Raw genomic sequence first — 26,688 nt, 5'->3', positions numbered from 1 at the left:
GGAGGCTGGGGTTGACATGAGTGGCTTGGTTAACGGTTGACTGACAGGCAGCTGAGGTGAGGTCAGTGACACTGCCTTGTCAAATCACAGGGCAGCTGAGTGGGTTGGAGGCTCGGTTTGCTACTGGAACACCTGGGCCCAGGAGTGTGAGGAGCTGTCCTGTGTGCCATGAGCTGTCCTGTGTGCCATGAGGCAGTGACACTGTCTCCATCTCTGGCCACATGGTGAATTGTGGAGACCCGACAGGAGGGAAGGGGATGAACAAAGCCTCTACCGTGAGCCCTCCCCTGGCTGTGCCACCCCTGGGTGGGGTGTGGCTCCTGCAGCCCATCTTCTGTCTCTTTTCCCTTGCCAACCCCGCCTTCACCAAGAGTCTTCAATCTGTCATCCAGTACTCTCTAACCAGGCAGTCATCCTATTTTTAATCTGAAATCCTTCAAGCATTATATATTCCACTTATTTGACGGATTTGCTCTGTGTTGGATTTTACTAGCACTAAATGATTTCTCTGTTTCCTCTACATATTTATATTGTGTCCTCCTACCAAGGCAGTAAAATTCATTAAGTACAGGGGCACGTGCTGGCTTCATATGACCCAGGATACAGAATTGAATGGCAGGTGTGGAACAGACACTTCACACATGGTTAAAGGAGGAAGGAGCATATTCCCAGACATCAGATTGACTGATAGAAAACTGAAGAGGCCGGGCGCGGTGGCTCATGCCCGTAATCCCAGCACTTTGGGAGGCCGAGGTAGGTGGATCACCTGAGGTCAGGAGGTCGAGACTAGCCTGGGTAACATAGTGAAACCTGGTCTCTACTAAAAATACAAAAATTAGCAGGGCATGGTGAATGAAGCCTTTAATTGCAGCAACTTGGGAGGCTGAGGCAGGAGAATCGCTTTAACCCAAGAGGTGGAGGTTGTATTGAGCTGAGATCACACCACTGCACTCCAGCTTGGGCAACAGAGAGAGACTCCATCTCAAAAAAACAAATGAGAAGAAGAAGAGGAGGAGGAGGAGGAAGAGTAAGAAGGAGGAGGAGGAAAGAAGAAGAAGAAAACTGTGAGGAGAAGAAAATTGCTTCTCCTTAAGTCCCTAGGCCTGTGCTTTCCCACAAATGAGAGGTAAGGTGCCCTGCAGGTGCAGAGCCACAGGTGAGGTGTGATCTCACCTGATCTGTGATCTGTCTTACTCAAAGAAATGTGAGAAATGCATTATTTTATATTAACACCATCTGAGATATATACTGTAGTGAAATGCACAATTCAGATAAGTAGCTTTTTAAAAGGATAAAACCACCACTTGCTTTACTGTCAGGAGAACCTTGAGGAGAAAATTCTGAGATGAGGTCCCTGCGCACACCGAGGAATGCCTCCACCAGTCACGAGCCACGGCTCTCAGGCTCCTTTGTGCCACGATATGTCCCTGGGAAACACATCAGCTATCTGGTGCCATTAGTGGTTTGCATTCACTTCATGTCCTATTTTATGGCATTATTTTTTAAAAGAAATTTTTGGTTTGACCTCAGACTTTACTCAGGGAGAGGAAATGTGCCAGACTTTTTGTGTTTTTATGTTAATAACTCCAAGGTCTTCACAAAACAGTAACAACTCATACTTGTCAAAAGTAGGTGGATTTTTTTGTTTTTTGTTTTTTGTTTTTTTTTTGTTATTGTTGTTGTTTGACAGTCTCGCACTGTCCCCCAAGCTGGCGGGCAGTGGCATGATCTCGGCTCACTGCAACCTCCACCTCCCGAGTTCATGCCATTCTCCTGCCTCAGCCTCCTGAGTAGCTGGGATTACAGGTGCGCCACCACGCCCGGCTAACGTTTGTATTTTTAGTAGAGACAGGGTTTCACCATGTTGGTCAGGCTAAACGTAGTTTTTAGAACAATTTGTGAATAGATTTGAGGGGCTTTGTGGGGAGAAAAACCAACACCGTAAATCCCCCTTATCTGTGGTTTCTGCAGATTTGCTTCACATGGTTTTAGTTCACCACAGTTCACTGTGATCTGAAAACATTCAATGGAAATTTTCAAAAATAAATCATAATTTTTAAATCGTGCACCGTTCTGAGTAGTGTAATTATATATCCAATAGTTCCCCTCTGTTCGCCCAAAACGTGACTCATCCCTTTGTCAGGCTATCTGTGCTGTAGACACTGCCTGCCTGGCATTCACCAAGTAGCGCTTTTTGTTATCAGATCCACTATTGTGGTATTGTGGTGCTTGTGTTCAAGTCACCCTTATTTTACTTAATTGTGGCCCCAATGTGCAAAATTAGTGACATTGGCATGTTGTTACAATTGTTCTATTTTATCATTACTGTTAATCTTTTATCATGCCGGATTTATAGATTAAACTTCATCATAGGTATGTTTTATAGGAAAAAATATAGTATATGCAATATTTAGCACTATCTGTAGTTTCCGGCATCCACCGGGGTCTTGAAAGGTATCTCCAGGAGATGAGGGGGGACTCCTGTACTAAATTGCTATTTACTAAGCGTGCCCAGCACTGGAATTACATCAGTGAACAAAACAGACCACAATCCCTGTTCCCATGGGGTTTGTAGACCGTGGCCTGACATTGACTGCAAAACATGGTAGGAAATGATCATGACACTAATTGTAATACGTGGAATACTACAAAATAATCGTTCTAAGTCAATAATAGTAGGACATTGACCATTTCACCCGGCTGAACTCAGTGACTGTCATGAGGAGCATCTTTAATATGTCTGCACCCAGGTGGAGCAAGGCTCCATTTCACAGGTGGTGAAAGACTGGGTGGAGAAGGGCAAAGAGACATGAATGGCTTGTTTATGAAAAGATGGCTCGATGTGACACCTGGGCTGAAATATGGAATAATAACTATGCAGGGAGATAGGAAGTCAGCGCAGACCGACGTCTTTGCTTTGTTTTGGTGGCCATGTATTAGTTCAATCATTGTCCACCATGCCACAAACAAGATCAGGTCAGGTACTGTTCTGAATACTCAATAAAAGGCCTCTGAGTCTCTGCCACTCTGAGGGTGTGTCAGGCAATCCATCACTGCTGCTCAGGAGGGCAATCTGCATCACAGATGAAAAAGCCATGGTCCCTGCCTCCACAGGTGCAGGGTTAGGATTCCCCGAAGGACCCTCTCTCCCCCCTCCCTTAGCTGGAGAATTCATTTCCACATCATGTAATTCACTGTATTAACAACGGCTGCCCACATAAGGTTCTCCTTGGAAATCCGAGAAATTCTTTCTTCCCTTCCTTCTGTGCTTCTCCAAGATAGCTGTGGGATCCTAGGGCCTTCAAAAAGGTCTTTATCATTTTCTCCAGGCATGTCTGAAAGACGAGTGGGGTGAAACAATCCCCCGAGATGTTCCCACCGGTTAGCATCCCAAAGGAGTCCCTCTGGGAGGCCTTTCGAGGTGTCGTGCCTAGCGCAGCCATCCCACCCAGGTAGTAGGAGCTGGATCACAACATGGGTGTTCACCAGCTCTAGCGAGCTCTGCATACAGGCTGGGTGCCCAGTGGTCCAGCAAGATAAAATGACACTTCAAGCAATCTGATATTTGTACTTGTGAAGAAATAATGTGTTCAATCCCAGGATGAACTCTGCTATAATTTTATTTTTAGCTCAAAAAAAAAATGTTTATGAAGACTAAGCATGTAGTGCCATTTAAAGTATATGCAAGTTTATTTGTAGTTACAGAGTGATAAAAGTCAGTCTTCTTTTTTGGAATATTTTCCTTTCTGTGGAAGTACAGGCATAACTTGGAGCTATTGCGGGTGTTCCAGACCACCACAATAAAGCCAATATCACATTAAAGCAAGTCACATAAAGTTACTGGCTTCCTAGTGCATATAAAAGTTTTATTTACACTACTCTGTAGTCTATTAAATGTGCAGTAGCCTTATACCTAAAATACCAATGCACCTAGCTTGATTAAGAGTATTTTATTGCTCAAAAATGCTAACGATCATCTGGACCTTCAGCAAATCATAATCTTTTTGCGGGTGGAGGGTCTTGTCTTGATGTTGAAGGCCTTGCTGTGGATTAGACTTGGCTTAAGGGAACATTGTGGCTGGGTCAGTCCTCTATCCGGACCACTCAAACTTTCCTCTTTTCAGCGATAGGGTTGTTTCATTTTCTTAACATTCTTGTGTTCACTGGAGTAGCATTTTTAATTTCCTTCAAGAACTTTTCCTTTACATTCATAAGTGGGCTAACTTTGGCACAAGAGGCCTCTCTTTCAGTCTATCTCGGCTTTTGACACCATCTGCTCACTGAGCTAAATCACTTCTAGCTTTTGATTTAAAGTGAGAGACCTGTGACTCTTCCTTCACCTTGAACATGTAGCGGCCATTGTAGGGTTATAGGTTAATAAGCCTAACTGCCACGTGGTTGTGCTTCAGGGAATAGGAAAGCCCCAGGAGAGAGAAAGGAGCAGAGTATCGGATGGTTGGTGAAGCAGTCGTCAACTAAGTTTACCACCTTGTATGGGCATGATTTGTGGCGCCCCAAAACCATTACAGAAGTAACATCAGAGGTCACTGCTCACAGGCCACCGTAACAGATATAATAATAATGGAAATGTTAGAAATAGTGGTAGAATTACCAAAATGTGACACGGAGACACCAAGTGAGCTCTTGGTATTAGAAAAATGGTGCCCATAGCCTTGCTCCGCTGAGTTGCTGCACACGTTTAATTTGAAAAGCATGAAGTCTGTGAAACACAGTAAAACAGGGTGTGCCTATGTGCTACAGAGAGACATTAACATTTAAAGTGCGTAGTTTTATGTGTTTTGACAAATGCATATACCTCTATAATCCACAACCTATTACGAAGCTATTATAATTAAAAAGTTTATTTTAATTACACAAAACATTCCCTCAAAGTGCCCCCTTACCATTCAATCTCAGCCACCTCCTATAAGGCAACTACCAGTCTGGTTTCTATTCCCAAAGATAATTCTGCCTTTTATTGAACTCTAGTCACATGTGTTCAAAGAGAGTGTGATCTTTCCTGTCTTCTAGCACTCAGTGGGATACTCTTGCAATTCATCTATGTTGTTACAGATATCAATAGTTTGTACTTTCAATTGATAAATAGTATTCCATTGTATAGATACACATACTACAGTTTGTACATTCAGGAAGTGAAGTACATTCACGGTGTTTTCACTGTACTGTTGGGATATTACGAATAATTTTTTTTTTTTTTTTTTTTGAGATGGAGTCTTGCTCTGTAGCCCAGGCTGGAGTGCAGTGGCGTGATCTCGGCTCACTGCAAGCTCCGCCTCCCAGGTACGTGCCATTCTCCTGCCTCACCCTCCCAAGTAGCTGGGACTACAGGCGCCTGCCACCACGCCTGGTTAATTTATTTTTGTGTGTTTTTAGTAGAGACAGGGTTAGCCAGACCATGTTGGTCAGGATGGTCTCAGTCTCCTGACCTCATGATCTGCCTGCCTTGGCCTCCCAAAGTGCTGGGATTACAGGTGTGAACCACCGCACCCGGCCATGAGTAAACTTCTTAATAAATGTTTGCATAGAGCTCTTTAATCAACACATGTTTTTTGGTCTCAAGGTTAAATATGTGGGAGGGAGATATTTTCAACATACGATAAGTGTAAGTTTTAACTTTCTTTAAAAAAATTCGGCCAGGTGTGGCGGCTCACGCTTGTAATCCCAGCTCTTTGGGCAGCCAAGGCAGGCAGATCACCTGAAGTCAGGAGTTCGAGACTAGCCTGACCAACATGGTGGAACCCCTTCTCTACCAAAAATGCAAAAAATTTAGCCAGGTGTGGTGGCGTGTGCCTGTCATCCCAGCCACTTTGGGAGGCTGAAGCAGAAAAATTGCTTGAACCCAGGAGGCAGAAGTAGCAGTGAGCCCATGGCACCACTGCACTCCACTCTGGACAACAAGAGCAAAAACTCCATCTCAAAAAAAAAAAAAAAAAAAGGAAGCTAAGTTGTTTTCCAAATAGTTATACTGTTTGCATTCTCATCAGCACATAAGAATTAGTTTCCATGAATCCTAACATTTAATACTGTTCCTCTTTTAAAACTTAGTCATTTAGGAGGTCTGTAGTGGTATGTTGTGTTACTTGCTGTTTCAATTTACATTTCCCTGACAAACACTAACTTTGAGACTCATTTCATGTTATTTGCTATCTCTATATCGTTTCCCTGTTTAATCAAATCTTTGCTAACATTTTAACTGAACAATTGTAATTTTCTTATTGAATTGTGAAAGTTCTTTATATATTCTGAATATCAGCTGTGTTTTTGCAACTATTTTCTATAAAACTAAAAGTTCTCAAGGTGCCTTTCACATTATGCTAGGTGAAGTAAGCCAAACACAGAAAAGTAGTGCAAGATGTCACTTACATATGAAATCTAAAAGCGAAAATAAAAACGAAAAGAAAAACTCAAGTATGTAGCAACAGAGCAAAACAGTTGGTATTTGGGGTCAAGGTGTGAGGTCACGTGTGTCCAAAATTGGTGGGTTGCCGGTCTTGCTAACTTCAAGAATGAAGCCGTGGACCCTCGCGCTGAGTGTTACAGCTCTTAAAAGATGGTGAATCTGGAGTTTGTTCCTTAGATGCGTCCGGAGTGTCTCCCGTCTGGCGGGCTGGTGGGTTTGTGGTGTCACTGACTTCAGAGGTTAAGCTGCAGACCTTCGCTTAAATGCAGTGCCGTCCCGAGTTGTCACTTCCTCCCATCCAGAGTTGTTTGTCCCTCCCAGTGGGTTGTGTTCATGCTAGTATCAACAGTGAAGCTGCAGACCTTGACGGTGTTACAACACATACAGGTAGCAACAACCCAAAGAGTGCACAGCAGTTTAAGATTTACTGCCATAAACTAAACAACAACCCTTCCACACCATAGGGGTTGCCACTGCTGGCCTCGGTGCTTTTATTCCCTTATCTGGCCCCACCCACATCCTGCTGATTGGTCTATTTTACAGAGAGCTGACTGGTCCGTTTTGACAGAGTGCTGACTGGTGGGTTCACAATCCTTTATAGACAAAACTTCTCCCAGTCCCCACCAGATTAGCTAGACACGGAGCACTGATTGGTGCATTTATAAAGCTTTAGCTAGACACAGAGCACTGATTGGTGCATTTACAAACCTTTAGCTAGACACAGAGCACTGATTGGTGCATTTACAAACCTTTAGCTAGACGCAGCACTGATTGGTGCATTTACAAACCTTTACCTAGACACAGAGTGCTGATTGGTGCGTTTACAATCCTTTAGCTAGAAAAGTTCTCCAAGTCTCCACCCCACCCGGAAGCCCAGCTGGCTTCACCTCTCAATGGCCCTGGCTGCGGGGGCTGCACTCCTACAACCCAGAGGGAGCTCGGTTCACTAATCAAGCCCAGCAGGCGTGGGCGGGCGGAGCCAAGTGCGGGCCCGGCTCCTCGGCTCCCCTGAGCCCCCACCCCCACCAAGCCCGCGCCCACCCGGAACCCGCGCCAGCCAGCGAGCACCGCGCCCAGCCCCAGCTCCCGCCCGCGCCTCTCCCTCCACACCTGGAGCCAGCGGAGGGAGCCGGCTCCCGCCTTGGTCAGCCCCAGAGAGGGGCCCCCACAGCGCAGCCGCGGGCTGAAGGGCTCCTTGAGCGCGGCCAGAGCGGACGCCGAGGCCGAGGAGGCGCCCAGAGCGAGCGGGGGCTACCAGCACGTTGTCACCTCTCAATGGGAGATGAAGGTCGAAAGGTACAAAATTTCAGTTTCTTATAATTAATAAATCTAGAGCTCGAATATACAGCATGATAAGTATCCGGCTATGGTGGCACATACCTGTAATCCCAGCTGCTGGGGAGGCTGAGGCAGGAGAATCGCTTGAACCCACGAGGCAGAGGTTGTAGTCAGCCGAGATTGCACCGCTGCACTCCAGCCTGGGTGACAGAGTGAAACTCAGTCTAAAAAAAAAGAATAATAAAACAATAATAATAATGTACAGCATGGGGACTATCAATCATATTGTATCATATGCTAGAAATATACTAAGAGAGTACATTTGACATACTTTACCCACACATACAAAACAAAACAAAAAAACTGTGTAGCATCATGGATATGTTAATTTGTTTGACTATAGTAATAATTTCGCTATATATATATCAAAACATTATTTTGTATACCTTAAATGCATACAAGAAAAAACAAAAACATCCTTCAAATAAGCTTTTACCTTGGTGAAAGTCAATTGTCTTGGTCTGTTTAGAGTATTACAACAAAAATACTATAAATGGAGTGGCTTATAAATAACATAAATGTATTGCTCACAATGGCAGAGCTGGGCTGTCCAAGACGGAGGCACCAGCAGATTCGGTGTCTGGTGAGGGCACTCAGATTCATAGATGGCACCTTCCTGTTGCGTCCTCCCAGGGTGGCAGAGGCAAGCTGGCTCTCTGGGACCTCTTTCATAAGAGCAGTGCCATTCGTGAGGGCTCACCCACAGGACTTCATCACCTCCCAAAGGTTTCTTGTACTAACACTGTCACATTAGGTTTCAATGTACAAACTTGACGTGGACACAAATAGCACCCAAATTTTTTTATCATTCATGTTTTTGTCCAATTAAATAATTTGCTCAAATCAATGCTAGGGAGATGTTCCTATGCTTTCTTTTAGAAATATTTCGTTTTTGGGATTTACACTTAGGTTCATGATTCATTTCAAGGAAATGTTTGTGTATGATGTAAGGTACGGGTCAAGGTGGGTTGGTTGGTTTGTTTATCTTAGGAATGATCAGCTCCACTTACTGGAAAGACTATCCTTTTGATTTGCCTTGGTACCTTCACCAAAAATAAGTTGCCCATGTATCTGTGAGTCTATTTCTAGACTTCCAGTTTTATCCTTTTATCTCTGCCTCTATCCTTAGGTAAATACTACCCTGTTTTGGTTTTCAATTTATTTTTATTTTTATTATTATTATACTTTAAGTTCTAGGGTACATGTGCATAACGTGCAGGTTTTTTACATATGTATACTTGTGCCATGTTGGTGTGCTGCACCCATCAACTCATCATTTACATCAGGTATAACTCCCAGTGCAATCCCTCCTCCCTCCCCTCTCCCCGTGATAGGCCCTGGTGTGTGATGTTCCCCTTCCCGAGTCCAAGTGATCTCATTGTTCAGTTCCCATCTATGAGTGAGAACATGGGGTGTTTGGTTTTCTGTTCTTGCGATAGTTTGCTGAGAATTTCAATTTTTAAAAGATATTTTTCTTACTGACTTCTAAAAATTATTTATATATTCTGGATACAAGCCCTTTATCAAATATGTCACTTACAAATATTCTACCATCCTGTACACTATCTTTTTACTCTCTTTGTGATGTCATTTGTAGTGTAGTTTTTTTTTATGAAGTCTGAATTTATCTTTTTTACTTTGTTTGGTCGCTTCCAAGATTCCATTGCCTAATTTAAGATCATGAGTATTTACTTCTATGTTTTTTCCTTAGAGCTTTAGTTTTTACCTTTAGGTCTATGGTTCATTTTGAGTTAATTTTTTTGTATGCTATCAGGAAGACGCACAAATTAATTATCTTGCATGTAGATGTTAGACAATATACCTACAAGTATACTTTCAATCATCTCTAGATTACTCGTAATACCTACATAGATACAATGTAATGTTATATAAATAGTTGTTACACTGTATTATTTTTCCGTTTGTATTATTTATGATTGTTGTGTTGTTTATAAACAGTGTTTATTACAAATATCATTTATTGAGGTTGGGCATGGTGGCTCATGCCTGTAATCCCAGCACTTTGGGAGTCTAAGGTGGGTGGATCACTTGAGGCCAAGAGTTCAAGACCAGCCTGGCCAACTTGGTGAAACCCCTGTCTCTACTAAAAATACAAAAAAATTAGCGGAGCATGGTGGCACACTCCTGTAATCCCAGCTACTTGGGAGGCTGAGGCAGGAGAATTGCTTGAACCTGGGAGGTGGAGGTTGCAGTGAGCTGAGATTGCACCATTGCACTGCAGCCTGGGCAACAAGAGCAAAACTCCATCTCAAAAAAAAAATAAAAATAAAAAACAAAAAACAAATAAAATAAAAGAAAAATAAATATTCTTTATTGTTTGTTTATAAATAGTGCAACATGAACATCATTTATTGAACAGACAATTTTTTCCCATTGAACTGTATTGGCGTGTTTGTTTAAAAAATTGACCATAAACGAAGAGTTTATTTCCACACTCTTAATAGTATTCTACTGATCTACATGTTCCTCCTTTGGCAGCACCACGCTGTCTTTTTTATCGTGGCTTTACAGTAAGTTTTGAAATTGCAAAGTGCGAACTTTCCCAAGTTCGTTTTTATTTTTCAGTATTAGTTTGACTGTTCTGGTGCCTTTTCAAGTCTATATTGGTATTAGAATCAGTTTTTGTTAAAAAAAAAAAAAAATCCAGATGGCACCCTATTAAGCATTGCATTTTCCAAATAGCTTTGGAAAGTGTTGATTTTTACTTTTCTCTATAATACGTTGGGGATTTTTTTTTAAAGGCAACTAACTTGTTTCGACTTGAACTTCACGCTTTTTCCTAGAAAGTGGCTGAAATTTCACTGGTGTTCTTTTATCCTTAGTTGCTGTCTGCCTCATGCCTGTACGAGTCAGGAGTGAGCTAGAGATTTGGTTGCGTTTATGCACAGAATTTGAGTCTCCTTCACTCTTGTTCTCTTTTTCTGTTTCTGCCTCACTTTCCAGCAATTATGGTTGTTGTGACCTCCGGCTTCCCTTTCCTGTGGAAATTTTGTGTTTTGTTTGTTTTTAGTCAAATATTCAGCTGCCAAACATGGTGTTGATTTCAGTTTACTTTTGGACCAAAAGCTATGAAAACAGCATAATTAATCGCTCCGTGTGGTTCCATTTTTCCATACGACAGCTTTCTTCCACAACCAGCCTGCTTTTCTCATTCTCCGGTCCCTTTAAGTGATTTCTGGGGACATTTTCAACTTTTAAAACTTTCTCTCAATGATGTTTTGGTTCCAGTGGGAACCACCCATCCATCTAGAAGGGTGCAGTTGGCCCTCTGGATCCCAGGGTTCTGCATCCACAGATTCAACCAGCCACGGATCAAAAATATTCATAAATAAATACATACATACAATTTTAAAACAAAAAAATCAAACAATTCAACAATTAAAATCATACAAATAGAAAAACAGTATAGTGCAACAATTATCTACATGCCATTTACATTGTATTAAGTATTGTAAGTAGAGATGTAGAGATGATTTAGAGTATATGGGAGGATGTGCACAGGTTGTATGTAAATACAAAGCCATTTTATAACAGGCACTTCAGCATCTGCAGATTTTGATATCGAGAATCCTGAAACCAATTCCTTGTGGATACTGAGGGACAATTGTAACTGAAAGTTTGCGTTCTCTCTTAGTGAATGCTCTTGAAAAGAACATACAATCTTAAATTGCTGGTTTTAGAGTTCTATAAACAGACTATGCTGTTTGTTAAGTGTTGTTCAAATCTGTTTTCTTAATAATTTTTTCCTACTTATTCAATCAATCCTGGTGGAAGGAGTATTAAGTATCTTCAACTATAATTATAGATTTGTCAATTTATCCTTTTAATTATGTTATTTTATACTTCATAGTTTTAAAAATAACTAACAGACATTTTAAAGAAATTTTGAGGCCGAGTGCATTGGCTCACACTTGTAATCCCGGCACTTTGGGAGGCTGAGGCGGACGGATCACGAGGTCAGGAGACCCAGACCATCCTGGCTAACACGGTGAAACCCCGTCTCTACTAAAATTACAAAAAAATTAGATGAGTCTGGTGGCGGCGCCTGTAGTCCCAGCTACTCAGGAGGCTGAGGCAGGAGAATGGCGTGAACCTGGGAGGCGGAGCTTGCAGTGAGCTGAGATCCCGCTGCTGCACTCCAGCTCTGTTGGTTGCCCAGAGCGAGACTCCGTCTCAAAAAACAATAGGGAAATTTTGAGTTACTTGAACATTTCGTGATAAGTACAGAGTTCCCAATACCTTCTCACCAACCCCCAATTTGTGAGAGGTTTGTACTGGTCTATTTTGTGTGATATTAATATAGTTACCCTAGTTTTCTTGTAATTGATGTTTGTGTATCACTTTTATTTTGCCACTTAATACAGTACTACAAAATTAGTGGGTTAAAACAACAACCATTTAGTTTATTTAGATCAAAGTCCAGGCATAGGGTATCTGGGTTCTCTTGTCAGAGTCCTACAAAGCTAAAATCAAGATGTTAGCCAAGAATACAGTCTCATCCTGAGTTTGGGTGCCCTTCCAGGTTCATTCAGGTTGTATACAGAATTCAGTTTCTTGTGTTGTTCGACTGAGGTTCCTGTTTTCTTGATGGCTGTCAATTGAAGGTTGTTCTCAGCTCCTAGAGGCCACCCTCAGAACCTAAATATGCCATTCTTGATTTGGCTCTGTTTTCTTCCAGGATAGAAGGAGAAAGTCAGCTATTTTTTCTTGTATTGTTTCCTATTGTTAGGTTTTCGGGGTAGAATTACTAACCTAAAATCTATCGTTTCATCAATGCAAAATTGACTGACTAGGGATCTTAGTTCTTTTGTCATGTAGTGTAACATAATCAATGGGGGTGACAGCTCATCACATTCATAGGTTCTCCCCTCAATCAGTGGGAGAAGATAAAATAGGCAGGTATAGAAGGAGTTTTGGAATCTTGGGGTGGGGTGGGGGCCTTCCCTGCACTGCTTTTCTCTCTTTTTCTCTTTTCCTGCTTTCTTTTGTATTAATCTGGCAATTTTAATATTCCATTTTATCTCCTCCACTGGTTTTTAGTGATACCTCTTTGTTCATTTTTTTGTTCAAGTTGCTCTAGAGATTGCACTATATATCTTTAAATGATCACAGCCTACTTTGAATTAATATTACACCATTTCATTATATAATGTGAAAATTTTAGAGCAATATAATTCAATTTCCCTCATTCTTCTCTTTCACTGTTGTTCATATTCCTTTTACTTCTACATATATTATAAATCTCAAATACATTATTATCTTTTACACAATCGCCTTTTTAAAGAGATTAAAAAATGAAAAAAAAGTCACTTTTTTTTCCCCTTTGTATCCCTAGAAGTTCTGTGTTGGGCCAAATTAGAACCTGGGGCAAAAAGAAAAAACAATAATCCTGATCCTATTTAAAATTGTAATATTTTGCTCATTGATTTTTTTGCATTAATTTTGAATTAAGACATTTATTTTTCTCTTCAATGCTCAGTATTTCTGGCCGCCCATTAAACATGTACCTGAGACTGGTGCCCCCGTCGCCTGGCCCTGATTCCAGCCTTAGTAACCATTTTCTTAATCGGGTGATGAGTATTACCGATGATATATTTTGAGTCTCTATTATATAGTCTCCCATGAAAGAGTGCTGAGTTTTTTCGGACAGACAGTTCATTTCATGGAGGCTCACCCTGATCCTGCTGAGGTTTGTTCAGGCTGCGTTAGGGTAGTTCTGGACAGCTCCTTCCTGCTAAGGCGCTGCCTCTCTGGGGTCTCCCCAGGATGCTCGATGTGTTTACCTCGCTACTCTGCTGGGTGTGGATTCCAGCATCTCTCACTCCTGGAAACCTCAAGTATTTTCATTCATCCCTTGGCCTCTTAGGCCTCAATCTGCTCATTCGCAGTTTTGTATTCAGCAAAGAACTGAAGGGCCCCCTACCTAGATTTCTGCGGCTCTTTTTCTATGTAACTTCCATCCCACCTGCACTCTGTCTCATAAATTCCTGCCTTTATAGTTAGCCTCAAGGTCCAATCTTCATTTCCTCTACCCAGCTCCTGTTCTCTGTGCCAGGAAACACACAAGAACATTTTAGAAAGTTTCCCAGGCAGAAAGTCGAGTGAAAATATGAAGCTCACTACATGATTTTTTGCTATCTCAAGAATAACCTCCCTGCCCTGCCTGTCATATATTGCTGCAGTTAATCCATTTATTTTGCCAGTTTAGTAGCCATTTAGGAGAAATATAACTGTGCTGTTTGTATTTCGCCATGGCTGGACTGCCTCTTGAACTTCTTAAAGAGAAAGAGCACGCTAGAAAGCCATGGTTCCTTTGACTAGAAAATGTGCAAGTATTGCCCAGAGCCCTAGGTGTTGTGTCAATCACACGGAGACTGACAGCCCAGGAAGGCAATGTGTCAATCACACGGAGACTGACAGCCCAGGAAGGCAATGAGAGGCCCTTCCCCTCATACCAAGTCCTGGGTAGATTCAGCAGGAGGCAGGCAGAAGGGCTGATCTCTCTTCTATGACTTCCATCAACACTCAAAAAGAGGCCAGCCTCCTAAAAGAGGAGTGCAAAGACTTCTGTTGTGTTGGTTTTGTTTTGTTTTTCCATTCACCCAGCTCAGGTCTGGATGTCCTGCTCGTTCCTGGGAAGGAGTTATGGATCCTCTTCTAGAACGCTCCCATTGCATCTAGAGTAAAAGTCAACTTGTCCCCATACCTGCAATCACATATGGAGACCGTGCCCTGAGGTCCCTTCTTGCTGCATTCCAGCTGAGCTCAGCAGGGTGCCGAGCACAGGTCGGCCAGGTCTGTCCCCGTGGAGGTAGATTCACACCCAGACATTCTTGGGGAATCCCCCAAATGTGCTCTTCTCTCTTCCTTTTTCTCTAGTATAATTTAACCCTTCTCTTCTTTCCTCTTTTACTATAATTGTTTTCTTCCCTTTTTCTTCCTACACAACTGATTCAATTCATTATTCCTAATATAATGTGTTTACTCTGTCCTGGACTTCCCTGGGTAATACAAGACAGGAAATACATTATAATAGTTTCTATATTTGTATAATACTTGACACTTAGCAAAATGCATATACTTTGTCTAATTGAACTTCTCAGAAGTAGGGCAAATATTATTATTCACTTTAACAGACACATAAAACAGTTCATAAAGCTATTTCATTATGCCAGTAGGTGTCCAAAACTGGGAATTAATCTATGTCTCCTGGTGAAAATTTTGATGTGCATTCAACTGTATTCCATGACCATTGGTAATGCCATGATACCAATTTTGTTATATTTGTCAAGTTTGGTCTGTTTCTCAAACACATTAAATTTAAAATTTTTTTTTCTAATTTTTAATAGCTTTAAGGATACAAATGGTCTTTGATTACATGGATGAATTGGATAGTGGTGAAGTCTACAATTGTAGTGCACCCATCTCCTTAGTAGTATACATTGTATCCTATTAATTTTGTATCCTTTATTCCCCTGCAATCTGCCCCCTTCTGAGTCTCCAGTGTCCAGTATACCACCGTGTATGCCTTTGCATACCCTTAGCTTAGCTCCCATTTGTACGTGAGAACATGAGGTGTTTCCTTGTTGATTCCTTGTTGATTTCCTTATTGATTCCTGAGTTACTTCATTTAGAATAATGGCCTCCTCCATCAAGTTGCTGCAAAAAACATTATTTCATTCTTTTTTATGGTTAAGTAGTATTCCATGGAATATATATATCACATTTTCGTTACTCATCAGTTGATGGGCACTTAATTCCATATCTTTACATTTGTAAATTGTGCTGTGATAAACATATGTGTGCAGTTGCCTTGCTGATATAATTACTTCTTTTCTTTTGAGTAGATACCCAGGAGTGGGATTGTGGGATTGGATGGTAGATCTAATTTAGTTGAGAAATCTACATACTGTTTTCCACAGAGGTTGTACAAATTTACGTTCCTACCAGCAGTGTCTAAGCATTCTTTTTTCACAATATTCATGCCAACCTCTATTGTTTATTGACTTTTTATTAATTGCCATTCTGGCCAGGCTAAGGTGGTATCTCATTGTAGTTTTAATTTGCATTTCTCTGATGATAAGTGATGTTGAGCATTTTTTCATATGTTTGTCGGCCATGTGTATATCTTCCTTTGAGAAGTGTCTCTTCATGTCCTTTGCCCACTTTTTAATGACATCATTTTTTTTCTTGCTGAGATCTTTGAGTTCCTTGTAGATTCTTGATATTAGTCCTTTGTTAGATGCTTAATTTGCAAATATTTTCTCCCATTGTGTACATTGTCTGTTTACTCTGGTAATTATTTCTTTTGCTGTGTAGAATATTTTTAGTTTATTTAAGTCTTATTTATTTATTTTCATTTTTGTTGCATTTGCTTTTGGAGTCTTAGTCATAAGTTCTTTGCCTAGGCCAATGTCCGGAAGAGGTTTTTCTGGGTTTTTCTTCTAGAATTTTAATGGTTTCAGGTCTTAGATTTAAGTCTTTAATTCATCTGAAGTCAATTTTTGTATATTGTGAGGGATAGGTATCTAGTTTCATTCTTCTACATGTGGCTATCCAATTTTCTCCCACACCATTTATTGAATAGCAGTTCTTTCACCAGTTTATGTTTTTTGTTTGTTTGTTTGTTTTGTTTTGAGACTGAGTCTTGCTCTATTGCCTAGGCTGGAGTGCAGTGGCATGATCTCAGCTTACAGCAACCTCTGCCTCCTGGGTTCAAGCAATTCTTGTGCCTCAGCCTCCCAAGTAGTTGGAATTATAGGCGCCCGCCACCACGCCCAGCTAATTTTTGTATTTTTTTAGTAGAGGAAGGTTTCACCATGTTAGCCAGTCTGGTCTTGAACTGCTGACCTCAAGTGATCCACCCACACTGGCCTTCCAAAGTGCTGGGATAATAGGCTTGAGCCACCAATTTGTGTTGTTATATACTTTGTAAAAGATCAGTTGATTGTGAGTATTTGGCTTTATTTCTAGGTCCTCTGTTCTCTTCCATTGTTCTGTGTATCCACTTTTATACCAGTACCATGCTGTTTTGGTTACTATAGCTTTGTAGTATAATTTGAAGTCAGGTAATGTGATGCCTCCATATTTGTTCTTTTTGCTTAGGATTGCTTTAGCTAATTGGGCTCTTTGTTAGTTTTATATGAATTTTAGGATTGTTTTTTCTAATTCTGTTAAAAATGATTTTGGTATGTTGATAGAATCTGCATTGAATCTGTAGATTGCTTTCAGCAGTATGGTAATTTTCATGACATTGACTCTTCCAATCCAAGAGCATGGAATGTAGTTTCATTTGTGTCATCTATTATTTCTTTCAGCAGTGTTTTGTAGTTATCTTCGTAGAGATCTGTTACATCCTTGGTTAAGTATATTGCTAGGTATTTTAACTTTTTGTAGCTATAGTAAGAGGGATTGAGTTCTTGATTTGATTATCAGCTTGGTCATTGTTGGTGGATAGCAGTGCTACTGATCTGTGTACATTGATTATGGAACCTGAGACTTTACTGAATTCACTTATCAGATCAGAGTCTTTGGAAGGAGCCTTTAAGGTTTTCTATGTAGAAGATAATATTGGCAAACAGATATAGTTTGACTTCCACTTTACCAATTTGGATGCCCTTTATTTCTTTTTCTCACTTTATTGCTCTGGCTAAGACTTCCAGTGCTATGTTAACAGAAGTGATAAAAGTGAGCCTTCTTATCTCGTTCCAGTTCCCGGGGATATGCTTTCAGCTTTTCCCCATTCAGTATGATGTTGGCTGTAGGTTTGTCCTATGTGGCTTTTATTGTTTTATATAGCTTTTGTCTGCTAACTTTGGGTTTGGTGTGTTCTTGTTTCTCCAGTTTCTTTGAGGTATGTTCCTTCTATGCTTAGTTTGTTGAAGGTTTTAATCATAAAAGGATGCAGGATTTTATTGAATGTCTCTTCTGTGTCTATTTAGATGATAATATGGTTATTTTGTTTTTAATTCTGTTTATGTGATAAATCACATTTATTTATTTGTGTATATTGAACATACACAATGTTCAGGGATCCCTGCATCCCTGGAATGGAACCTATTTGATCATGGTGAATTATTTTTTTATGTGCGGTTGGATTCAGTTTGCTAGTATTTTCTTGGAGATTCTTGCATCTATATTCATCAGAATTATTGGTCCTTGGATTTCTTTTGTTGTTATGTCATTTCCTGGCTTTGATATCAGGGTCATACTGGCTTCATAGAATGAGTTAGGGAGGAGTCCCTCCTTCTTGATATTTTGGAATAGTGTCAGTAGAATTGTTACCAATTCTTTGAACGTCTTGTAGAATTTGCCTGTGAATCTGTCTGGCCCTGGGCTTTTTGTTGTTGTTGTTGTTGTTGCTATTGGCAGTTTTATTTTTATTACTAATTCAGTCTCACTGCTTGTTATTGATCTGTTCAGAATTTCAATTTCTTCCTAACTCAGCTAGGAGGAGAGGGTTATATGTTTCCAGGAATTTATACATTTCTCGTAGTTTTTCTAGCTTGTGTGTGTAGAGGTGTTCATGGTATCTCAAATTAGCTTTTGTATTTCTGTGGTGTCAGTTGTAATGTCTGAATTTCATTTCTAATTAGGCTTATTTGAATCTTCTCTCTTCCTGGTTAATCTAGCTAGTGGTTTATCAATTTTATCTTTTTAAAGAAGCAGCTTGTTGCGTTATTAATCTTTTCTAATTTTTTGGTTTCAATTTTATTTGGTTAGGTCCTTATCTTGTTATTTCTTTTTTTCTGGCTAGCTTTGGGTTTGGTGTGTTCTTGTTTCTCTAGTTTCTTGAGGTATGATGTTAGGTTGTCAGTTTGCAGTCTTCCAGACTTTTTTCAGGTAGTTGTCTAGTGCTATAAACTTTCCTCTTAGCACTGCTTTTGCTTAGCACTGTTTTTACTGAGGTTTTGATAACTTGTATTATAGTTATAATTTATTTTGAAAAAATTTTAAATTTCCTTCTTGAATTCATTGTTAACCCAAATGTCAGTCAGGATTAGATTATTTAATTTCCAAGTATTTGTGATATTTTGAGGGTTCCTTTTTGAATTGATTTTTAGTTTTATTCCACTGTGCTCTGAGACACGAGTAAGGTGGTGTCACATTGTGGTTTTGATTTGCGTTTCCCTAATGATTAATGATGTTGAGCATTTTTCATATGTTTGTTGGCCATTTGTATGTCTTCTTTTGAGAATTGTCTATTCCTGTCCTAAGCCCACTTTTTAAAGGGAATGTTTGGTTTTTTTCTTGCTAATTTGTTTAAGTTCTTTGTAGAGTCCAGATATTAGTCCTTTGTCAAATGTGTAGGTTGCAGAGATTTTCTCTCTTTTCATGGGTTGTCTGTTTATTCTGCTGATTTTTTTTTTTTTTTTTTTCTGTGCAGAGCTTTTTAGTCTCATCTATTTATCTTTGTTTTTGTTGCATTTCCTTTTGGGCTCTTGGTCATAAAGTCTTTGCCTAAGCCAATGTCTAGAAGGGTTTTCCCAGTGTTATCTTCTAGAATTTTATGGTTTCAGGTCTTAGATTTAAATCTCTGATCCATCTTGAGTTGATTATTGTATAAGGTGAGATATGAGAATCCAGTTTTATTCTTTTACATGTGATTTGCCAGTTATCCCAGCCATTTGTTGAATAGGGTGTCCTTTCCCCACTTTAGGTTTTTGTTTGCTTTGTTGAAGATCAGTTGACTGTATTTGGCTTTATTTCTGAGTTCTATATTTTGTTTCATTGGCCCATCTGCCTGTTTTTATACTGGTACCAGGATGTTTTAGTAACTATGGCTTTAGAATATAGCTTGAAGTTGGGTAATGTGATGCCTCCAGATTTGCTACTTTTGCTTAGTCTTGCTTTGGCTATGCGGGCTCTTTTCTGGCTCCATATGAATTTTAGGATTGTTTTTCCTGGTTCTATGAAGAATTATGGTGGTATTTTGATGGGAATTCCTTTGAATTTGTAGATTGCTTTTGGCACTATGGTCATTTTTACAATATTGATTCTATCCATCCATGAGCATGGAATATGTTTCCATTTGTTTGTGTCATTTATGATTTTACTCAGCTGTGTTGTTTTAGTTTTCCTTGGAGAGGTCTTTCACCTCCTTGGTTAAGTATATTCCTAAGTATTTTTTTTTTTTTTCAGCTATCGTAAAAGAAATTGAGCTCTTGATTTGATTCTCAGCTTGGTTGCTGTTGGTGTATAGCAGGGCTACTGATTTGTGTACATAATTTTGTATCCTGAAATTTTGCTGAATTCGTTTACCAGTTCTAGTAGCTTTTTAGATGAGTCTTTAGGGTTTTCTAAGTATACAACCATATCATCAGCTGATGTGGTTTGGCTCTGTGTCTCCATCCAAAGTTCATCTTATAGCTCCCATAATTCCCACTTGTTGTGGGAGGGACCCGAAGGAAGATGATTGAATTATGGGGCAGGCCTTTTTGTGCTGTTCTCATAGTAGTAAGCAATTCTCACAAGACCTGATGGTTTATAATGGGAAACCCATTTTGCTGGGCGCTCATTCTCTCTTTCCCTGCTGCCATCCATGTGAGATGTGACTGTCTCTTCCTTGCTTTCCACCATAATTGTGAGGCTTCCCTAGCCATGTGGAACTGTAAGTCCAATTAAACCTCTTTCTTTTGTAAATTACCCGGTGTCGGGTATGTCTTTATCAGCAGCGTAAAAATGGACTAATACATCAGCAAACAGTGACAGTTTGACTTCCTCTTTACCATTTTGGATACTTTTGATGTCTTTTTCTTCTCTGGTTGCTAAGGCTAGGACTTCTAGTACTATGCTGAATAGAAGTGGTGAAAGTGGGCACTTTCCTTGTTTAACCGTTGCAGTTCTCAGGAGGAATTCTTTCAATTTTTCCCCATTCAATATATAATGTTGGCTGTGGGTTTCTCATAGATGGCTTTTATTACCTTAAGGTATGTCCCTTCTATGCCAATTTTGCTGAGGGCTTTAATCATAAAGGGTGCAGATTTCATCAAATTCTTTGCCTGCGTCTATTGAGATGATCATGTGATTTTTGTTTTTAAGTCTGTTTATGTGGTGTATCACATTTACTGACTTGTGTGTGTTAAACCATCCCTGCATCCCTGGTATGAAACCCACTTGATCATGGTGGATTATCTTTTTAATATACTGTGGGATTCACTTAGCTAGTATTTTGTTAAGGAGTTTTGCATCTATGTTCATAAGGGATATTGGTCTCGAGTTTTATTTGTTGTTATGTCCTTTCCTGGTTTTGGTGTTAGGGTTAATACTGGTTTCATAGAATAATTTAAAGAGGATTCCCTCTTTCTCTATCTTTTGGAATAGTGTCAATCGAACTGTGAATCTGTCTGGTCTTAAACTTTTTTGGTTGTTGTTGGTAACTTTTTAATTACCATTTCAATATCGCTGCTTGTTATTGGTCTATTCAGAGTTTCTATTTCTTCCTGTTCTAATCTAGGAGGGTTATATACTTCCAGGAATTTATCCATCTTCTGTAGTTTTTCTAGTTTATGCAAGTAAAGGTGCTTATAGTAGCCTTGAATAATCCGTTTTATTTCTGTAATATTGGTTGTAACATCTGTTGTTTCATTTTCTAATTGAGCTTATTTGGATCTTCTTCTTTTCTTGGTTAATCTCACTAATAGTCTATCACTTTTATCTTTTCAAAGAAGTAGCTCTTTGTTTCATTTGTCTTTTGTATTTTTGTTTGTTTCAATTTTATTTAGTTCTGCTCTGATCTTGGTTATTTATTTTCTTCTGCTGGATTTGGATTTGGTTTGTTCTTGTTTCTCTAGCTCCTTGAGGTGTTACCTTAGATTATCCATTTGTGCTCTTTCAGACTTCTTCATGTAGGCATTTAATACTATGAACTTTCCTCTTAGTGCTGCTTTTGCTGTATCCCAGAAGTTTTGATAGGTTGTATCACTATTATTGTCCAGTTCAAGAAAATGTTTAATTTCCATCTTGATTTCATTGTTAAACAAATGATCATTCAGGAGCAGTTATTTAGTTTCCATATATATCATATGCATGGCTTTGAGGTTTCCTTTTTGAGTTGATTTCCAATTTTATTCCACTGTGGTCTGAGAGAGTACTTGCTATAACTTTGATTTTCTTAAATTTGTTGAGACTTGTTTTGTTGCCTATTATATGGTCTGTCTTGGAGAATGTTCCAAGTGCTGATAAATAGAATGTATGTTCTGCAGTTGTTGGGTAGAATGTTCTGTAAGTATCTGTGAAGTCCATTTGTTCCAAGGTATAGTTTAAGTCCATTGTTTCTTTGTTGAATTTCTGTCTTGATGACCTGTCTAGTGCTGTCAGTGGAGTATTGAAGTCCCCGACTATTATTATGTTGCTAGCAGTCTATCTCATTTCTTAAGTCTAGTAGTAATTGTTTTTGTAAATTTGGAAGCTTCAGTGTTAGGTGCATATATATTTAGGATTGTGATATTTTCCTGTTGGACTAGTCCTTTTTTCATTATATAATGTCCCTATTTGTCTCTTTTAACTGCTGTTGCTTTAAAGCTTGTTTTGTCTGACATAAGAATAACTACTCCTGCTTGCTTTTGGTATCCATTTTGCATGGAATATCTTTTTCCACTCTTTTCCTTAAGTTTGTGTGAGTCCTTATGTGTCAGGTGAGTCTCTTGAAGACGGCAGTTACTTGGTTGGTGAATTCTTGTCCATTCTGCCATTCTGTATCTTTTAACTGGAGCATTTAGGCCATTTACATTCAATGTTAATATTGAGATGTGAAGCACTAGTCTATTCATCGTGCTATTTATTGCTGGATACCTTTTTTTTTTTCATTGTGTTGTTGTTTTATAGGTGTTGTGAGATTTATGTTTTAAGAAGATTCTATTTTGGTGTAATTTCAAGGATTTGTTTCAAGATTTAGAGCTCCTTTTAGCAGTTCTTGTAGTGCTGGCTTGGTAGTGGAAAATTCTCTCAGCATTTGTTTGTCTGAAAAATACTGTATCTTTCCTCATTTTGAAGCTTAGTTTCACTGAATACAAAATTATTGGTTAATAATTGTTTTGTTTAAGGAGGCTAAAGATAGGACACCAATCTTTTCTAGCTTGTAGGGTTTCTGCTGAGAAATCTGCTGTTAATCTGGTAGGTTTTCCTTTATAGGTTACCGGATGCTTTTGCCTCACAGCTCTTAAGGTTCTTTCTTTGGTCTTGACTTTAGATAATCTGATGACTATGTGCCTAGGCAATGATCCTTTTGTGATGAATTTTCCACATATTCTCTGAGCTTCTTGTATTTGAATGTCTAGATCTCTAGCAAGGCTGGGGAACTTTTCCTCAATTATTCCCTCAAATTTGTTTTCCAACCTTTTAGATTTCTCTCCTTCCTCAGCAACACCAATTATTCTTAGGTTTGGTCATTTAACATAATCCCAAACATCTTGGAGGCTTTGTTCCTGTTAAAAATTCTTTTTTGTCTTTGTTAGATAGGATTAAATCAAAAGCCTTGTTTTCAAGCTCTGAAATTCTTTCTTCTACTTGTTCAGTTCTCTTGCTGAGACTTTCCAGTGCATTTTGCAATTCTGTAAGTGTGTGTGTCCTTCATTTCTAAAACTTGTGATTGTTTTTTATTTATGCTATGTATTTCACTGGAGATTTTTCCATTCGTGTCCTGTATCCTTTTTTTTTTTTAACTTTAAGTTGGACTTCACCTTTCTCTTACCTCCTTGATTGGCTTAGTAGTTGACTTTCTGAATTCTTTTTCTGGCAATTCAGAGATTTTGTCTTGGTTTGGATCCATTGCTGGCAAGCTAGTGTGATCTTTTTGGGGGGTGTTAAAGAACCTTGTTTTGTCATATTACCAGAATCATCTTTCTGGTTCCTTCTCATTTGTGTAGACTGTTTCAGAAATAAGATCTGGGACTCAAGGGCTGCTGTTCAGATTCTTTTGCCCCTTGGGATGCTCCCATGATGTCTTCTTCTGTCCTTTCCCTTAGGGATGGGGCTTCCTGAGAGCTGAACCGAGTATTATTTCTCTTCTGGGTCTAGCCACCCGTCAGAGCTACCGGGCCCTAGGCTGCTACTAGTGAATGTGTGCAAAGAGTCCTATGATATGACCCATATTCAGGTCTCTCAGGCATGGATAACAGCACCTGCTCCAGTGGAGGTAGCAAGCAAGTGATATGGTCTCTATGAAGGTCCTTGGTTGTATTTTTGTTAAGTGCACTGGGTTTTTTGTGTGTGTTCGTTGGCCTCCAGGGAGAAGGTGGTGCTTTCAAGAGCACATCAGTTGCAGTAGTATAGGGAGGATCAGGTGATGGGTGGGGCCATAGAGCACCTAAGAGATTATGTCCTTTGTTTTTTAAGTTCCTTGGTTGTCCCATAGAGCCTGCAGCAGCAATCTACCTCCTTGAAAGGGTCTGTGGATTATCTTGCTGTTGTTGCCTTAAAGTCTGTTTATTTTATATAAAAATAGCTACTCCTACTCACTTGTGGCTCCCATTTGTCAAGTAAAATATTTTTCCACCCCTTTACCTTGAGTCTATAAGAATACTTACATGTTAGAGATGTCTCCTGAATACAGCATATATTTTGTTTCTGATGTTTCATCCATTCTGCCAATCTGTGTCTTTTAAGTGGAGCATTTAGACCAGTTTCAATGTTAATGTTGACACATGAGGTGCTATTCCAGTCATCATGTTGATTGTTGCTTAGTGAGTTTATTTTCTTCAATGTGTTATTATTTTTATAAGTCCTGTGAATTTTGTGCTTTCAGGAGTTTCTATTCTGATACACATCAACCTCCTGTTTTAACATTTTTAACTCCTTTTAAGATGTCTTGTAGGGCTGGGCTAGTATTGACAAATTCCCTCTGCAGATGCTTGCCTGATAAATACTTTATTCACTTTTTTATGAAACTTAGTTTTGGTGGGTACAAAATTCTTGGCTGAAGGTTTCTCTTGTTTCAGGAGAATAAAGATAAGAACCCAATTCCTTCTGTCTTGCAAGGTTTCTGCTGAGAAGCCTGCTGTTAGTCTGATAGGTTTTCTTTTAGGAGTTACCTCTTGCTTTTGTCTCACTGTTCTTAGAATTCTTTCCTTTACATTGACTTACATTGACTGATAATTATATGACTTAATGATGTCTTTTTTGCAATAAGTCTCCAAGGAGTTCTTTTTGCTGCTTGTATTTTGATGTTTAAATCTCGAACAAAGTCAGGGATGTTTTCCTCAATTATTCCCTCAAGTCGGCTTTCCAAAGTTTTAATTTTTCTCCTCCTACAGAAGAAAAAACACCTATAATTCTTAGGTCTGGCCATTTTATATAATCCCATATTTCTTGGTGACTTTGTTCATTTATTTTAATTCCTTTTTCTTCATTTTTGTCTGGCTGAGTTAATTCAAAGCCTTGTACTCAAGCTATGAAATTGTTTCTTCTACTTGGACTAGTCCGTTAAAACTTTCCACTGCATTGAGTAGTTTCCTAAATGTATCTTTCATTTCCAGAAGTTCTCATTGTTTTTTTATTTAAAATATGTGTATTTTAGAAAAATTTTTATTCATATCCTAAATCATTTAAATTTCTTTATGTTGGTTTTCATCTTCATCTTGTATCTTCTTGAATAACTTAGGAATCAATCTTTTGAATTATTTATCTGGTATTTCAATGATTTTATCTTGGTTTGGATCCACTGCTTGAGTTAGTGTGATCTTTTGGGGGGATTATAGAACCCTGTTTTTTCATATTGCCAGAATTATTTTTCTGGTTCCTTCTCATTTGGATAGACTATTTCTTCTAATTATTTTTCAATTTATTTTTTATTCAATTGGTTTTTCTTGATTTTTCTTTTTTCCCCCTTGAGGATGTGATTTTAATGCGTATAGTTTATTGTCACCTAGCTTTGGCTCGGGATGCTTTCAGTTGCAAAGACTCCATATGAGTTCCTTAGATATAGAGAGTGTTTGTGTAGCGGCTTTCTCGGATGCTGTTTGTAGGAGTGATGCTGCTGGGTGTGTGAGCTGGCTCAATATCTCCTGTCAGGAGTTTTCCATCTTGTTCACAGTTTAGGATGCTGCCTGACACTTTCTTCAAAAGATCTGTGGTTTCATTCAGGTTTTCTGTTATGTTTCTGTGTTGTTTCTTGGACAAGAGTTTACAGTATGGATCTCTACACACTATTTTGTCTTTCTAAGTGGGAGATGCATGCTAACAATGCCACCAGTCTTCCATCTTGACACGTCAAAGTTTATAAAATAATTTCACATGTTCTCAAATCTCTTTATATTTATTTCAGTTGCACTGTGTTAATTAATGTGTTTATTTCCCATCCAGGCCCCCATAACAACCTATTTTATCATTCTGTCCTCAGTTTTCATATGTGAATGTACATACACACACACACATACACACACACACACCTACTCATCAAACTAATGTAGTCTTCTCATCTCTGTCTTTTGAAAAAGGCTAGAAGCAATAACACCACAGCAACAGTGGGTAGCCTGAGCAGCCTTAGCAGCTAGCTTGGTTTCTAAATCCAATATTGTGTTAAGAGGAAACAGGGTTCTTAGAAGAAATGGCTCTTTGAATATCTTGGACAAGGAAAGTGCCAAAAGAGTTTGAGAGACCCTGTGCAAGAAAACAAGGAAATATTCAAAGACTAATAGGTACATGTCAACAGGACATAAGGGCCAGATTGAAGAGGCTTCCATTTGCCAGATTTGAAATAATTTGAGTTTTAAAAAAATCTACAATTTTTGCAAAAATAGCTCTTAGAAGACAGCATATTAACTAGAAATTATTAATCCATAATGACATTCAAAAATACAGACAAAAACAGATTTTCCATCATTGCAAGTATTTATAATAATTCTTTACTCCTAAAATTGATATTTAAAGGGAAAACAGTAAGAATTTATGTGATTTTTTTTTTTGAGCAG

General features: G+C 39.1%; 1 protein-coding gene across 1 annotated transcript in view; it reads left to right on the top strand.

The window, feature by feature from the left end:
- The first annotated feature begins 1,345 nt into the window (after positions 1-1,345).
- Positions 1,346-26,688, top strand: part of LOC144333589 (uncharacterized) — a 193,556-nt gene continuing 168,213 nt past the window's right edge. The window contains exons 1-3 of the mRNA XM_077958201.1: positions 1,346-1,462; positions 2,357-2,373; positions 7,261-7,717. Of these exons, the coding sequence (XP_077814327.1) occupies positions 1,346-1,462; positions 2,357-2,373; positions 7,261-7,717 (591 nt within the window). The remainder of the gene's footprint in view (positions 1,463-2,356; positions 2,374-7,260; positions 7,718-26,688) is intronic.

This window comes from Macaca mulatta, chromosome 12, assembly GCF_049350105.2.
Source record: "Macaca mulatta isolate MMU2019108-1 chromosome 12, T2T-MMU8v2.0, whole genome shotgun sequence".
Classification (NCBI taxonomy): domain Eukaryota; kingdom Metazoa; phylum Chordata; class Mammalia; order Primates; family Cercopithecidae; genus Macaca; species Macaca mulatta.
Note: the sequence above shows the minus strand (reverse complement) of the source record. Positions and strands in the feature narration are given on the sequence as shown.